The 17,010-nt window shown below is 57.9% G+C and overlaps 2 protein-coding genes across 2 annotated transcripts; both read right to left on the bottom strand.

The window, feature by feature from the left end:
* Positions 1–4,837: 4,837 nt before the first annotated feature.
* On the bottom strand, positions 4,838–9,564 carry LOC141725582 (Fc receptor-like protein 2). Its single transcript, XM_074529502.1, has 5 exons — positions 9,476–9,564; positions 8,785–8,805; positions 7,972–8,696; positions 7,202–7,471; positions 4,838–7,113 (listed from the first exon to the last, which is right to left on the bottom strand). Exons 3-5 carry the CDS (start codon positions 8,186–8,188, stop codon positions 6,770–6,772), a joined length of 831 nt encoding a protein of 276 aa, XP_074385603.1. The 5' UTR covers positions 8,189–8,696; positions 8,785–8,805; positions 9,476–9,564; the 3' UTR covers positions 4,838–6,769.
* Positions 9,565–11,360: 1,796 nt separating this feature from the next.
* LOC141725557 (Fc receptor-like protein 3) lies at positions 11,361–15,916 on the bottom strand. The gene is made up of 7 exons (XM_074529429.1): positions 15,387–15,916; positions 14,868–15,131; positions 14,500–14,778; positions 13,353–13,655; positions 13,187–13,270; positions 12,605–12,626; positions 11,361–12,458 (listed from the first exon to the last, which is right to left on the bottom strand). The coding sequence occupies exons 1-7, from the start codon at positions 15,757–15,759 to the stop codon at positions 12,314–12,316; spliced, it is 1,470 nt and encodes a 489-aa protein (XP_074385530.1). The 5' UTR covers positions 15,760–15,916; the 3' UTR covers positions 11,361–12,313.
* Positions 15,917–17,010: the final 1,094 nt, after the last annotated feature.

Genomic DNA, 17,010 nt, shown 5'->3' with positions numbered 1-17,010 from the left:
CCAGGATGGTGACATTCAGGGGGTCACTCTCGGCCACGCTGTCCCCGTCGCTGACCTGGCACTGGTAATGACCGCTGTCATTGTCCCCAGCGTGGTGCAGCTCCAGGTGGGGGCCAGTGCCCAGCACTGCCCCTGAGCCCTCCCGGTGCCAGGAGAAGGACAGGGGACCTGTCCCTATGGCCACCGCACAGCTCAGCACCAGGCTGTCCCCTGTGTCACCTGTCCCCCGGGGGGCTGCACTGACAGGGACACCCCTGAGAGCGGGACCCCTGAGGGGGGACACAGGAGGGATTGGGGACCCAGGAAGGGGTGGGGGACACAGGAGGGAAAAGAGGGGGATTGGAGGGAAGCAGAGTGGATTCCAGTGAGCAGAAGGGGACTCTGGAAGGCATATTGGGACCTGGGGACAATGGTGAGACCCCGTCAAAAGGGGGATGACCCAGGCAGGGATGGGGAACCAGACGAGAGGCTTAGGAGACCCATGCGGGAAAGCAAGAGGGACTTGGGAAATTTTGGGTGACCCAGGGAGGAGTAAAGGGAGGGATGAAGAATTCGGGGAGTGCTGGGGAAACCCTTGGAGGATGTTGGGCTTCCCTGTCCCCATTCGTGCTCTCACTCTGCACTGTCACTGTCACCCAGTTTGACACGCTCCACTGTGACACCACCCAGCCCCCAAAATGGTAGTGGCCACTGTGGTGCTGCTGCAGGAAGGACAGGGACAGCTCGGTCCTATCATGGAGCCCCTCTAGTTTCTTTCCATCATGGTAGAAGGACATCATGGTGACCATGCTCTTCCCCCAGCCCCGGCAGCGCAGTGTCACCGTGTCCCCCTCCAGCAGCGCCCGCCCTGGCACCTGCAGCACCAGCCTGACACAGACATTTTTTCATAGAAATCCTTTCTTTGGGATTTGTTCATCTTCTGGGAAGCTGGGGCCCCAGAAGAAAAATGTAAACAATAATTATCTGCCGATGTGGAGTGTAACAGGTGCATCTGTGATTGGTCTTCTGTGAGTGTTTGGATTTGCTGACCACTCACGGGAGAGTTTGTCCTTGCTTTCTGCTGGACACAGAGCTTTGTTATTCATTCTTTCCTATGCAATTCTTAGCTTAGCAAGCCTCTGCAACTTCTCTCTATTCTTATTAGTGTAGTAATAATGTATTATATATCATATATTAATAAATCCAGCCTTCTGATCATGAACCAAGATTGTCGTCCATCTCTCTCACCCTGAGGAGACCCTCATCAGTTCACTGCAATACGAGCCAGTCTGGGGGACAGAGGGGTCCTGTCACACCTGATGGCACTGGGACCCCGCCTTCGGTGACACCCAGCACACCATGGGTCCTCATTTCCCACATAGTTTTCCCCACTCTGGGGTGCTCTGGGATGTCCCCAGAGCAGGGGACAGGCTCTGGTTACACCAGCAGGTGAACCATGGAGCAGAGCCCACCCAGAGCCCTTGGGGTGCCCGTGGGTGCCGGGATGGGGACACTCAAACGCCCCTCACAGTTTGAGACTTCCACGGGAGGGCTGCACCCGGTGCCGGGTCTGTCACACGTGTAGGTGCCAATATTGTTGACAGTGAAGTGATCAGGTCGCTGCTGCCACTAGTGCTGCCTGTCCTCGTACCAGGTGGTGGCACCAGCGATCCCCGAGCCCTGGCAGGTCAGTGTCATCCGGTCCCACAGCATCACTGGCCTCCAGGGGGGCTCCATAGGAACTGGGTGGTCTGAGCACCTGTGGGTGACAGGGGACACCAGCCTGCCAGGGCCAGTGTGGGGCTGGGGACAGCACAGTGGGGCCATGGCATCCCCCGAGGACTCACCAGCAAGGCCGAAGGTCTGGGCTGGAAGGGAGAAGGGACAGGGCTGGGTGGGAGTGGCACTGCAGGAAAAGCAGCACGGGAGCATGCAGTGTGGGGCTGTTCCCAAAAGGTCTCAGTGGGGGCAATGGTGTGGCACAGATGTCTCGAGGACAGGGACACAGCAGCCAACCCTTGCTCAGGCATGGGGACCCTGTGCTGTCACAGGTCACCCCTGCCAGCCCCACAGCCACATCCCCATGGCCCTCTGCCCATGGTCCATTTCTGATGGCACATGTCCCCATGGTCCATCAACATGGTATTTGTCCCCTTGTCCCTGTCCCTGCATTGCTGTGTTCCTGTCCTGGTCCCCACAGCTGCCCCAGCCCCAAGGTTCCTTCTGCCACTTCCTTGTCCCCACATCTTCATCCCCCTGTCCCCTCATTCCTGTCTCCTGTTTCTGTCCCCAAAGCTTCCACAACTCTGGTCACACTTGGCTCCATGCCCTGCTGGCTTTGGGGACCTCAGCGGACCCCACAGTCACCCTGTGCCCCTCTCCCCTTCCCATCCCCGGGATGTCAGGCCCCATGTCCGGGGCACTCACCCCACAGGAGCAGCGCCACCTTCCCGGACATCCCGGTGTCCCCAGCCATGTGCACTGGCTGTCACTCACTGCCAGGGGTGGCTGTCCCCTGGGTGGTGGCTCTGGCCAAAGGGGAAGGAAGCGAGGTCAGGTCTCATCCTCACGTGCAGGTGGCACCTGGTGGGATCAGGGTGGCCACAAGCTGGGAACAGGCTGTGGGCAGGGTGGGGACAGGATGGGGACAAGGCTGGGTGGGGCAGAGTGGGACATGGGGTTCCCAGGAGTGAGGAGCTAAGGGGGGTTTGGGGATGTGGGGATGGGTATCCAGGGAAATGGGGAGTCCCAGGGGTGGGATCCTTGGGAATGGGGAGTTGAGGAGGGGGAGTCACTGGGAATGGGGCTCCCCATGGCTGAGGGGACTCAGGGATGGGAGTTCCAGAGGAACGTGGGCTCCAGGGATTTGGGGTCATGGGATGGGGATGCTGGGGGAATGGAGGATCCTGTGGGAATGGGGGTCCTGTGAAAATCAAGGTCCTGTGGGAAGGGAATTTTAGGAATGGAATGAGTGGGAGAGGGTTCCTTGGGAATGCAGTGCTGGGCCATGGAGATCCTGGGGAATGTGAGTACTGAGATACAGGTTCCAGAGAGGGGGAGACATAAGAAATGGGGTACCCATGATTTGATTTCCAGGGGAATGGAGGTGCCAGGGATGGGCAGTGGCTTGATGGGCCCTCAGGTCCCGGATCCTTCCCTGGATGCCTCAGATTTTTGGGTGACCCAGGGCCCAGCACAGCCTCCACAAGGTGCCGGCAGCCTGGGCATCACCCCAGACAGATCCTGAGGGGCTATGGTCTGTGGAGCTGCTGCAGAGGTGAGAATTCTGGGGAGGAAAAGGGCCTGTGTGTGGTTTGCTCAGCCCTGCAAGAAGCACAAACTCCAAAGGGAGCCCAAGCAGTGGCTCTGCGAGGGCCTTTGACGGTTTTCAGAGCAGGGCTGGCTGGAAACCCCCCCGGGAGGGGCAGCTGTGAGGGAATCAGTCCGGAAATGTAGCAATTGTTCATTTGTTCCTCTTTGTAAGGGACAGAGAGTACCACAAAACTACTGCACAATCCACAACATTCTGCTCAACAAGCTGACCTGGACCCTCCTTCTTGAACAAAACCTGCAGCGTTCTGGAACCTCATGGAAAGAATATTTGGGTTTGGGATGTGTATGCCAGACAAGAGGGAAAAGTGTGGAAATACCAAGCAGAGGCTCTGCCCACAGCTGTGCTGGGGCTGTGGGGAGTGACCCTGTGTGGATTCCAGGTGTCCCCAAAGCTGCTCCATCCCTGTCCTGTCACTTGAGTGAAAGCCTGAGGGTTTGCAGGAATTGTGGTGTAAAGCCACCAGAGGTGCTGCTGTGGACCCGAGACCTACCTGGGGTCAGGCACTGCCTTCCTTCCATTCGGGATCATGAAGAGCGGTCACAGGTGTTGCGCAAGGGCGTGTGCCTGGCCCCGGGACACTGCTACAGTGCCAGTGGGCACTGGGATCCAACCTGCTGCCTTGGCGGCTTCTGCCCGCTGGCGGTCGTGGTGCTGGGAGCGATTGGTGCTCGTGAGTTTGCAAAAGGAGCGATTTCCCCTCCTGCCTCCCATCCAAAGCTGCCATGGCCCCTGAGGGGATGGAGCTGGACCGGGGTGCCCCCTGCTGGCCCGTGAGGGTTCCCTGCAGCGCCCCCTGCTGGCCCCGGTTACAACTGCCACAAAAACCAACAGCGCTGAGCGGGACAGAAAGTTCTGGGTTTGTGTTTCTGGTTCTGTTGTGGTTTATAAATTTCCCAGTAAAAAGCTGTTATTCATTCTCCAACACTTTGGCCTGGTATCCCCATAATCTTGGAAATTAAAAGAAGTTTAGAGATGGGTCTTCTTTCCATTCCTGGAACATTCTCACTTTCCTTGGCAGATATTCCTCATTTAAATGAGTTGCCACCTCCTGTGTTCCAGCGTGGATGTTACAGACACCCCAAGAGAAGAGAGATTTAGAGACTTGGCCATCTCATGCTCTTTCTTTTAAACCAATTGGGCCATCCAGGGCCCTCTCCCCAGGTGGCACTTCTGGTCACCTGGTCACTCAGGACCTGGCAGAGCGTCACACTGTCCCCAGTGTGCCATGGCTGACAGACTGATGGACATCTGTGGCCCTGTCTCAGCAAAAGCAAGGCCTCACCCACCCTTGCAACACAGCTGTTCCAAAATGTTTCCAGACATAAAACTTTTCCTGTCTCTGACACCTGGTCCTGTGCCACGGCCTGATCGTGACTGCCTTGGGAATGGAAGAGGCTCTGGAACCCCCTGTTATGTTTGCCCAATTGTCCCATCAAAAAAAACCCAAACCAAACAATATTTAAGGTAGCAACAATTTTAATTGAATAATTTAGAAAATATATAAATAAGGGATAATTTGGTTCAAATAATAGTGCATAAGCAAAAACAACCGCGGGGTACGGAGTGCAGGGTTCAATGACCCTTGCCACTTCACGTACAAGCTTGCCAAGTAAAAGTCACCCCTTATATGCCATGTGTCAATGCCATCTCCTCCCATTTTCGGTTCGTCACTTTTCTGTCTCCGCCTTCATTACCAGCTTTACCACGCATGCGCCACCACTCGGTTTGGTGGTCGCACAAGTCTTTGGTGGTCGTCACTGATGAAGGCCTTGTAGTCTTCTTCGTTGTCCTTTAATTCACTTTTGGGTTACACATGCGCACCAAGCCAGTACAATGTAAGCCAAGACTAACATATCACTGCATCTACATATCAAAACAATAAGTCCCTTATAATTAGCATTTTCTTGGACCCAACCAGGTTCTTGGTCATTTTTAGCAACTGTATCTTCAGCTTCTTTCCTGTGGTCCTTGAAAACATCTGCTGGGAAGGGGGGGTGGGTGGAGCCCCTCCTTTCCCTCTCTTCTTTGGCATTACAACTTTTAACTATTAACTGTTTTATTATTCTCAAATATGAATTACTGTATCAATATTGATTACTGTTTCAATTTTTATCAGCACGAATCATACCTATTTATCACACCCCACAGGTCCTTTGTGAGATCCTTGTGTGGGGAACAGGACGAGGAGGGGTTTGGGACAGGGGACAAGAGAATCCAGAGCCTCCTGAAGGCCGCTGTGTCCATCAGAGCAAGGAAGATCCAGGGCCCTGCTAGGTTCTACTGGTGGAGGAAACGTGCTGGGGGAAATATCTGGGGTTTGTTCCTTATTGGTGGCTTTCTCTGGAAACCATTCCTTGTCTGACAATTTGGATTCTGAACCTCGTTGCTGTCGCTGTTTGTTTTAATATCTCTAGCTGCTGTTTCAGGAAATTGTTATTCTCTCAGCCCTTTTGGATTTTTGTGTCTCCACGGGGAGGGAGAGGCACAGTTTTTAGTGGCAGCACACATACGAGTGGGTGCCCATGGGTGGGGACCTCCATGGTCCCCCAGTTCCCCCCAGTGTCACAGCACATTCCCGTAGATGTCACCGGGTTCCTGCAATTGCCCCTGGGGTCCCCGTAGCTCCGCGTAGGTCACCTGGGGATCCTGGAGGGTGGTGACACGGGGGGATGCTGCGAGAGACACGGGCTGTGGGATCTGGGTGGGGTGACACTCGTGGGTGACGTGTCCCTCTGCGTGTGTCCCCCGTACTCACCCCCTGCCCTCTTGGTGACCACGACGTGGGTGTACAGCACCTCCCCCTCCTCTGGGGGGGCTAGGGGATCCGGGGGGGGCCCTGAGGGAATAAAGGGGATGTGGGGGAGGGAATGGGAGGTCTTGGGGGTTGGGGTAAAAGGGGAGAGTGTGGTTTCAGACCCCACTCACATTTCCTGGTTCTTCCTGGCGGCTGCAGAGGAAAGAGGGAAGGGGCGACTGTGGGGTCCCAGGGACCTGACCCCTCTCAGGATTCCTGAACACCCACTGGACCCTCAATTCCCCTCAGGGCCCCCAAGCATCTCTGAAGCCCCCCAGAATTAATGAACATCCCCAGTGCCCTCGACCAACTCAGCCTCAAGAACCCGAAGCCCAGCAGGGACAGAGACCCCCAGATACCCCCAGGGGTCCTTAAAGAACTCTCAACATTCCTGCACAACCCTCCAGTGTCTCCCCAAACCATTCAGGACCCCCAGACATAGTCACAATTCTGGGGCTGTGGGTGCTGCCCTATCGCTCCCCAACTCTGGGGGCCTCTACAGCTCCCTGGGTCCCTGTCCCCCCATTGTCACCCACCCACACGGTGCCACCGGTGCCAGGTCACAATGACACCCACAAGGAGGAGCAGGAACAAAAGGGCCCCACCGATCCCTGTGGCCACTGCAAGAAACAAATGGGGACACATCAGGATCACCCATTAGCTCAGGAGACCGGCACTCCCTGGTGACCCTGTGTGACCCCACCTGTGACCCAGGGTGAGCCAGGTGTCACCTCCAGGGCCAGCTCAGGGCTGAGTGCCTGGAACACGTGGTGCCCATCCTGTCCCAGCTGGTTGGTGGCCATGCACTGGTAGGTGCCTGAATGTCCCATGCTGATGTCCCTGAGCTCCAGGAGGGGACCCTGGCCCACGTCCTGCCCGTTGTGCAGCCAGGTGAAGGTGACAGGGGCTGAGCCCACCTGCACTGAGCAGCGCAGGGTCACGTTGTCACCTGCACGCACCTGGTGTGCCAGGGGACCAGGGGTGATGGTGGCATTGGCCACGGGCACTGTGGGGACATAGACAGGGCTGTCACTTGGCAGGTGGGATAGGGGTGCCGTGGGTGGGGTCATCCCCAGACCGAGTGTCCCACTCACCCAGGACGGTGACATTCAGGGGGTCACTCTTGGCCACGCTGTCCCCGTCGCTGACCCAGCACTGGTAATGACCGCTGTCATTGTCCCCAGCGTGGTGCAGCTCCAGGTGGGGGCCAGTGCCCAGCACTGCCCCTGAGCCCTCCCGGTGCCAGGAGAAGGACAGGGGACATGTCCCTATGGCCACCTCACAGCTCAGCACGAGGCTGTCCCCCAGTGTCACCTGTCCCCCGGGTGGCTGCACTGACAGGGACACGCCTGAGAGTGGGATCCCTGTGGATGGACACAGAAGGGATTGAGGACCCAGGAAGGTGGGAGACATGGGAGGGAAAGGAAGGGATTGGAGGGAAGCAGAGAGGATCCCAGTGAGTAGAAGGGGACCCTGGGAGGCATGTTGGGACCTAGGGACAATGGTGAGACCCCATGGAAAGGTGCAGAGACCCAGGCAGGGATGGGGAACTGCAAGAGAGACTGAGGAGACTCAGGGAATGATTTGGGGTTTATAGATAGGCTGGAGGACCCATGGAAGGAAGGGAGACCAGAAGGTGGAGTAGGGACCTTGGAAAGGGTGGGGAATCCAGGGAGGGATGGGGAGGACAAAGAGAGGGATGAGGGATCAAGAGGGGGAACTGGGCAGTCATGGGGGAAACCAAGAGGGACTTGGGAAATTTTGTATGACCCAGGGAGGAGTAAAGAGAGGCATGAAGGATTCAGGCAGGGATAGGAAATCCTTGGAGGATGTCGGGCTTCCCTGTCCCCATCGTAGCACTCACTGTGTACTGTCACTGTCACCGTCTTCGACACGCTCCACTTTGACACCCCTTTGCTCACCCGGCGCTCACAGTGGTAGTTGCCTCTGTGGTGCTGCTGCAGAGGGGACAGGGACAGCTCGGTGCCATCACAGAGCCCCTCCAGTTTCTTCCCCTCATGGTAAAATGACACTGAGGTGACCATGTTGTTCCGCCAGCTCTGGCAGCGCACTGTCACCATGTCCCCCTCCAGCAGCGTCCGTGCTGGCGCTTGTAGCACAAGCCCGTCTAGGGGACAGAAGGGTCCTGTCGTACCTGATGGCACTGGGACCCCCCCATGTGGTACACTGGGGTCCCCAATTCCAACAAAGGGTTCCCCCACAGTGGGATGCTCTGGGATGTCCCCAGAGCAGGGGACAGGCTCTGGCCACACAGGAGGTGACCCATAGGGCAGAACCAACCCAGAGCCCTTGGGGTCCCTGGAGGTGGCAGCCTGGGGACACCTGTAGCCCCCTCACCATCTAAGACTCTCACAACAGGGCTATGCCCGCCGCCGGGTCTGTCACACTTGTACGTGCCACTCTCGGTGACAGTGAGGCGGTCCTGTCTCTGCTGCCCCCAGCGCCGTCCATCCTTGTACCAGGTGGTGGCACCAGCGGTCCCCGAGCCCTGGCAGGTCAGTGTCACCCGGTCCCACAGCACCGCCGGCCTCCAGGGGGGCTCCACGAGAAGCTGGGTGGTCTGGGCACCTGTGGGTGACAGGGGACACCAGCCTGCCAGGGCCAGTGTGGGGCTGGGGACAGCACGGTGGGGCCATGGCATCCCCCGAGGACTCACCAGCAAGGCCGAGGGTCTGGGCTGGAAAAGCAGAAGGGACAGGGCTCAGTGGCGGTGGCACTGCAGGGACAGCAGCATGGGGGCAAGGGGTGTGGGTGCTGTCCCCAAACTGTCCCTCTGGGGACAGCAGTTCTTGTGGGAAAGTGTGTCTGAGTGGTCCCCAAAAGATTTGGAGTGGCAGGGGGACATGCATGTGTCACAGCCACCGTGCACCACATCCCTGTGATACAGACTCATTGGGACCATGGACACTGAGGCCACCGTGGGCTGAGGCAGAACATGGGGATGCTGTGGACCTGAGGCACAAGGACATCACAGACACAGCCCATGCTGGCCCAGGTCACCCCACCAGCTCATGATCCCATCCCCATGATCCCATCCCTGTGGCCACAACTTCACCGTTCTTGTCCCCTTCTGTCTGTGTATCCCAGTTCCCTTGTCCCTATGCCCAGAGCCACCTGAGCCCAAAGGTACCAGTCCCCGCATTCCTGTCCCCACTTCCCCATCCCCAAATTCCTGCCCTCTCTTCTCGTCCCCAAAGCCACTCTACATCCCCAGTCCCACCCAGGTCCACTGTGGGTAACATGGACTGGCACTGCTGGCATTGGGGACCTCAGGGGACCCTGCAGCCCCCCTGTGCCTCCTCCCCTCCCTATGCCAAGTGTGTCAGGCCCGTGCCCAGGGCACTCACCCCACAGGATCAGCGCCACCTTCCCGGCCATCCCGGTGTCCCCAGCCATGTGCACTGGCTGTCACTCGCTGCTGTGGCCACCGCTCCCCTGGCTGGCGGCTCTTCGGATGAAGGGGAAGGAAGCGAGGTCATGTCTGTCCCCATGTGTAGGTGGCCCTTGGTGGGGGCAGGGTGCCCATGAGCTGGGGACAGGCTGGGGACAAGGCTGCATAATCTGGGGACATGGTGGGGAAATGGTGTTGCCAGGAGTGGGGGGCTCAGGGGATGTGAGGAACAAAGGATGGGTGTCCAGGAGAATGGAGGTCCAGGAGAAATGGGGTCTCCATGCCTGGGCGTGATTCAGGGATGGGGGTGCTGTGGGAACATGGTCCCCAGAGATCAATGGGGGTGTCAGGGTTGGGGGTGCAGAGGGAAAAAGGGGACCCTGGGGAATAGGGGTTGTGGGGGAAGAAGCAGCCCATGGGATGGGATCAAGGCAATGGTGGTACTGGACAATGACACTCCTGGTATGGAGGTCCCCAGGGAGGAGAGAAATCAAGGCAATGGGGGTCCCATGGTTGGGTTCCCAGGGGAATGGGGGTTTCAGGGATGGGCAGTGGCTGGGTGAGCACAGGGGTCACAGCTCCTGCCCTGGGGGCCTCAGATTTTGGGGTGACCCACAGCCTAACAGACCCAACCTGGGGTGCTCTTTTCCTGTGCAGGCATCACATGGGGGGTCCTGGATAGCTCTGCCTCTGTGCCCTCCCCTGCCCTTGAATTTTTCCTCTCTTTATTTCTCTTATTTCCTTATTTTCCTCACTTTTGTGGCAAGGGCCGTCACCCCCAGTTCCTGGCTCAGCAATCCCAGGGAGCACCTGAGCAGGGAGTGGGTTGGGGGGAGACAGGGTAGGGGAAAAATTGGGTGTAGGGCGTGCCGGGAAGGGTGGGGAGGCTGTGAGTGATGGAGGTGTTGGGCTGTGCCCTCTCAACAGTTTCACTTTGTTTTCCTTGGAAAAGAAGGAAGCAGCCGTTCGTGCTGAGAGTCAGATGGGAAAGGGAGGGGGTTCCATTCTGGGGGGCACATGCAGGAGGGTCTTGTCCCAGGAGGATCCTTTCCCGGGGAGTGGCACATCCTGGCATGAGGGGACCGGTCCCGGGGGTGGCAGCCCTAGAAATGTCCCTGCACATTCCGGGCCGGGTGCCTGTCCCAGGGGTGGCACATCCTGGGGACCCCTGTCAATGCAAGGGTGGGGCCCAGCCATGGCCCAGCCCCAGTGCACAGGGATGGCCATTGCCCAGCCCTGCTCTGGCCAGCCCCAGGTGGCAGCCAGCACCTGAGGGTCCCCCCTGTCCCCTTGGCTTTGATTTCTGGCAGCTTTAGAGCTGCTACAGAGGTGAGAATTCTGTGGTGGAAAAAGGCCTGCCTGTGGTTTGCTCAGCTCTGCAAGAAGCACAAACCCCAAAGGGAGCCCAAGCAGTGGCTCTGCGAGGGCCTTTGATGGTTTTCAGAGCAAGGCTGGCTGGAAACTCCCCCTGTAGGGGCAGCTGTGTGGGAACCAGTCCAGAAATGCAGCATTTTGTCCCTTTGCCCAAGGGACTGAGGGTGCCCCAGCACTACTGCAAATCCCACAACATTCTGCTCCACAGCCTGACCTGGACCCTCCTCCTCCTCCCTGCCTTGCCGTGGATGGACAGTGGCCGGATGCCCCGCACCCACCACAGCCATTCTCTCACTGCCCTCCACACCTGGATGGGGAGAGAAAATTGAGCAAAGGGTTCCTGGGTTGAGACAAGGACCAGGAGAGATCACTTATCAAATCCTGCCACGGGTAAAACTGCCTATGGTTTAGAGATATGAATTGAATTTATTGCTGACAAAATCAGAGCAAGATAAGGATAAGTCAAATAAACGCTTCAATACACCTTCCCTCTGTTAAGAATAACTATGTAGTTATTGGCTTTCTCTATTATATTGATTTTTTTCAAAATATTTTGACACAATACAGTTTGTATGCACTTTTTAACTGCTTTAGATACTCCACAATTTCTCAGCCCTTTTACCTTAATCCCTGGGTAGAACATATATTTTAGTGTCATAAATAATATAGTTTAGGTTCCCACAAAAGATCAAGATAGAGACAATGTACTGTATATTACAACATTAACTGTTGCAGAAGTAGCTAATGCCTTTAGTTGTGTAACTAAGTTATAATGGTGAGAATAACTCAGAAAATTTTGTGAAATAGGTAATGTTGATTTAATGTACTGGTGAGGTATCTCATCTGTATGAGAAGAACACATTGAAAAGTAGCAAGTAAATAAGCATCCAAAGAAAGAATGCAAAGAGGAATTTACCACTGACCTTCCATTATCAAGAATTGTCAAACCACAGAACAGGGGGACCTTGTGAGAACATGAAATATATAAATTTAATCTGCAGTATGGCATGTACTTTATGAAAATGAATCAAGGGTCAAACCAAGCAAAAGGATTCCTGGAACATGTGATCTGGAAGAAATGTTTGAATATGTATAACCCTCCTGAGTATGTATTTCACCAATACAATGGAAAGGTATGTAGGAAGAATTGTTTTAGTTAACAGTGTGCCTCTGGCAGTTGCCAAGCACCCAGCAGGCTGTTTAGTGTCCCTTTTATCCCTTATTAAACATTTACAATTTTGAAAGAGTGAGCCTTGTTTCTCAGACAGATTGACCAAAAAATTGAATTTTGGGTACAACAAGAGGGAAAAACATTGTGTGCTCCCCCAGCACTGGAAGGGTAAATGAGGGGCCCTGTGGGGTGCTGTGAAGAGGAAGAAGAGATCCCTGAGGGGAATTGATGCCCCCAGTGCCCCCAGTGTCACAGCACATCATCGTAGTCACGGGGGTCCCGCTGTCCCTTGTGATGTCCCGACAGCTCTGTGTTGGTCACTTGTGGATTCCGAGGTGGGGCAGGGCTGGGGGACACCCGTGGAGCCCCTGAGAGTGATACCGGTTGTGTGGACCTGGGTGGGGGTGACACTCGTAGGTGATGTGTCCCTGTCCCCCCTTGTACTCACCCTGTGCCCACTCGGTTCACAGCCCCCTCCTCCGGGGGGGGGGTCTAAGGGGGATGGGTAAAGGGGAGTCCCAGCCCGAGCCCCCCACTCACCTGTCCTGGAGCTTCCTGGTGGCTGCAAGGGAAAGGGGAGGAGGTGACCAGGGGGAGCCCAGGATCGCTGAACCTTCCTGGGACCTCGGCAGCTCCAACCATGCACGGGAGCCCCAAATCCCCACTGCAGCCCCAATTCCCAGTGGACCCCTGATTCCCCCTGAACACTCTCATCACCTATGAATCTCCCATAACTTCTGCATCACTGCACTTCCCCCAATCCCCCTGTCGCCCCCAACCGTCTTTGTCCTCAGAACCCCAAGTCTGGCAGAGAGGGGGACCCCCAAAACACCACCAGGACCCAAAAAGATCCTCCAACATCCCTGCATAGCCCTCCCGGACCTCCCCAAACCCTCCAGGAGCTCCTAATGCACCCCAACATTCCTCAAAGCCCAGCCGGGGAAGGCCCTGGAGCCCAACCAAGACTCTCCAAATATCCCCCAAATCCCCCAGGATCCCCAGCCGAGGTCACTGCAGGCTCAGTGTCCCCAAGCTCAGGGGCCCTGCATGCTGCTGATCTCTGCCCGCACTCTGGGGGCTCCCCCTCACTTGAGGACCCCCATCCCCCCCATTGTCACCCACCCCGGTGGTGCCACCAGTGACAGCCCCCGATGACAGCCAGGAGCAGGAGCAGGAACAGGAGGGTCCTGCCGACATTCACAGCAACTGCTGGGGACAGAGGGGACACATTGGAGTTACCCTGAACTACAGGGGCCCTGAACAACCCAGCAACCCTGTCTGAGCCCACCTGTGACCCAGGGTGAGCCAGGTGTCACCTCCAGGGCCAGCTCAGGGCTGAGTGCCCGGAACACGTGGTGCCCGTCCTGTCCCAGCTGGTTGATGGCCAAGCACTGGTAGGTGCCTGAATGTTCCACATTGATGTCCCTGAGCTCCAGGAGGGGACCCCAGGCGACCTCCTGCCCGTTGTGCAGCCAGGTGAAGGTGACAGGGGCTGAGCCCACCTGCCCCGAGCAGCACAGAGTCACGTTGTCACCTGCATGCACCTGGTGTGACAGGGGACCAGGGTTGATGGTGGCATTGGCCACGGGCACTGTGGAGACAGAGACAGGGCTGGCACTGGGCAAGGTAGGATGGAGATGGGGATACTGTGGGAGGGGTCATCCTCAGCCCAAGGGTCCTGGTCTCCCAGGACAGTGACATTCAGGGGGTCACTCTCGGCCACACTGTCCCCGTCGCTGACCCCACACTGGTACTGGCTGCTGTCATTGTCCCCAGTGTAGCACTGCTCCAGGTGCGGGCCGGTGCCCTGTGGTGCCCGCGAGCCCTCCCGGTACCAGGAGAAGGACAGGGGACATCTCCCCGTGGCCACCGCGCAGCTCAGCACGAGGTGGTGCCCCAGTGCCCCTGGGGGGCTGCGCCCACAGTGAGAGCGGGACCCATGTGGGAGGGGTGACCGCATGGGATAATGGGGGACCTGTGGAGGGCGGGTGGGAGAGGGGAAGGGGGACCTCACTGAGGAAGAGGGGCGCAGAGATGGAAAGGGGCTTGGAAACGCACCCCAAGGAAGGATGGAGGGTTCAGGGACCTGTCATCCGGAGAGGAAGATGAGGGACCCCAGGAAGGGTATGTAAACCCAGGGAGGGAATGGTGAGATCTGAGGACCATGGGGGGAGGTCAGTGAGGGCTGTAGTTGAACCAGGGAGAGATGAAGGGATCCTAGTGAGGAATGGGGGCACACAGAGGGTGATCCCAGCAGTAATGAGAGGATGTGGAAAAAGATTGCAAGGAAATAGGGGGTACCCACATAGAGGTTGAGGAATCTGGTGAGATACCCAGGAAAGGATGGGGGACCCTGGCATTTATGGGGGTGACCAGGCAGTGGTGGGGGACCCAGGGAGGTTATGGGGGCTCCCTGTGCCCATCCCCGCACTCACAGCACACCATGATGCGGAGCTGGGCGCTGCTCTTCTGCACAGCCCCACCCTCGGAGTGCACCTGACAGCTGTAATTCCCCGAGTGGGAGACCCCCACGGCGGGCACCAGAAGCTGCGGGGACCCCTGCGGGCCCCCCACCACCTGCCCGTCCCGGTAGAACACGTGCAGGAGGGGGGCTCGGGGCCGCAGGGGGCTGGGGGTGCTGAGACAGCTGAGATTCAGGGGGGACTCCACGGTGAGCTTGGGGGGACCCTCCAGCACTGGGACTGAGAAGAGCTCTGGGAAGGAGAGGGGAGGGGGATTTGTGAGCCTGAATTCCTGGGGAGGGGTTGTGGGGATGTCAAGGTGGCAGCTGTGTGGTGCTCACCGTGCACTGTCACTGTCACTGGATCCGAGAGTGCCCACGGTGCCACCTCAGAGTCCACCCGGCCCCTGCAGCTGTAGCGGCCACTGTGGTTCAGCTGCAGAGGGGACAGGGACAGCTCTGTCCCACTGAGGGACCTCTCCACCTCCTTGTCCCCATGGTAGAATCGCACCCCGGTGACCGACATGTTCTCCCAGCGCCGGCAGCGCAGTGTCACCGTGTCCCCCTCCAGCAGCTCCTGCACCGGCACCTGCAGCACCAACCGAGCTGTGGGACATGGGAGTCTTAGGACACCTGGGGTATTTCATTTTCTCAAAGAACCCACGACCTGGAACATATCCAGTGCACCAGGGGTTCCTGAATCCAGAACTGGGGTCCCTCTGCTCTGAGATGGTTTGGGATGTCCCCGTGTGCCGGGGACAGGCTCTGGTCACACCAGGAGGTGACCCATGCAGCAGAGCCCACCCAGAGCCCTCGGGGTCTCCGCAGGTGCCAGGCTGGAGACACCCAAATCCCCCTCACCATTTGAGACTGTCACGGGGGGGCTGAGCCCGGTGCCGGGTCTGTCACATATGTAGGTGCCACTCTCAGTGACAGTGAACTGATCGCGTCTCTCCTGCCTCCAGCGTCGCCCGTCCTTGTACCAGATGGTGGCTGTCCCAAAGCCCTGGCAGGTCAGTGTCACCTGGTCCCACAGCACCGCCGGCCTCCAGGGGGGCTCCACCAGGAGCTGGGTGGTCTGGGCACCTGTGGGTGACAGGGGACACCAGCCTGCCAGGGCCAGTGTGGGGCTGGGGACAGCGGGGTGGGGCCATGGCATCCCCCGAGGACTCACCAGCGAGGCTGAGGGTCTGCACTGGAAGGGAGAAGGGACAGGGCTGGGTGAGGGTGGCATCACAGGGACATTGGCGGGAGGCTCTGGGTGTGGGGGCTGTCTTTAAACTGTCATAGTGTGGCAAGGACCCCTTGGGGACAGAGACACACCAACTGGCCCTTGTTCAGTTAGGATATGGAGACACATTGGACACCCAGAAATGGAAACTCAGCAGTGGTTGCAGTGGCCACCCCCACCAGCCCCATAATAGTTCCCCACATCCCTGTCCCCCCATTATTGTCCCCCCTCTCCTGTCCCCACAGCCCTGGTCACCTCATGCTCTGCCTCTGCAGCCTTTTGGGACCTCAGGGGACCCTGCAGCCCCCCTGTGCCCCCTCGCCTCCCCATCCCCGGGGTGTCAGGCCCATGCCCAGGGCACTCACCCCACAGGAGCAGCGCCACCTTCCCGGCCATCCCGGTGTCCCCAGCCATGTGCACTGGCTGTCACTCGCTGCTGTGGCCACCGCTCCCCTGGGTGGTGGCTCTTCGGATAAAGGGGAAGGAAGCGAGGTCACATCTCGTCCCCATGTGTAGATGGCCCTTGCAGGGGGCAGGGTGGTGACAGGATGGGCACAGGGTGGGGACCTTGTGGGCCATGGTGGGGAAATGGTGGGGCCAGAATTTGGAGTCTGAGGTGGTGTAGGGAGCCAGGGATGGTTGTCCAGAGGAATGGGGTGCCCAGGGATGGGGTCCCATGGGAATGGGGGTCCCAGTGGATGGATGGACTCAGACTTGGGAATGAAGGTGCCAGAACAATGTGGTCTCCAGAGATTTGTGATCATGGGATGGGGGCCAAGTGATGGGGGTGCCAGGGGAAAGGGGAACCCTGTGAGAATGGGGGGTCCTGGGGGAATCAATGTCCCCAAGGGAATGGGGCTCCCAGGGACTGGAATTACCAGGATAGGGTTCTTTGGGGTTGGAGATTGTGAGGAATTGCAGTCTCGGGAAGGCGTCTTAGGGAAGGAAGGACAAAAGGCAATGGGATTCCCATGGCTGGGGTCCCAAATGAATGGGGGTGTCAGGGATGGGCAGTGGCTGGGTGGGGGCATGGGGGTCACAGCTCCTTCCCTGGGTGCCTCAGATTTTGGGGTGACCCGTGGCCAGCTGCTGCCCCCTTGGAATGCTTGTTTCCTGTGCAGGTACCACATGGAGTCCTGGGTATCTCTGCTTCTGTGCACTCCCCTGCCCTCGATTTTTTCTTTCTTTATTTCTATTTTTTTCCCTATTTTCCTCACTTTTATGCCATGTCTCCTCAACCCCGGTCCCTGGCTC

This window comes from Zonotrichia albicollis, chromosome 30 (assembly GCF_047830755.1).
Source record: "Zonotrichia albicollis isolate bZonAlb1 chromosome 30, bZonAlb1.hap1, whole genome shotgun sequence".
Classification (NCBI taxonomy): Eukaryota; Metazoa; Chordata; class Aves; order Passeriformes; family Passerellidae; genus Zonotrichia; species Zonotrichia albicollis.
Note: the sequence above shows the minus strand (reverse complement) of the source record. Positions and strands in the feature narration are given on the sequence as shown.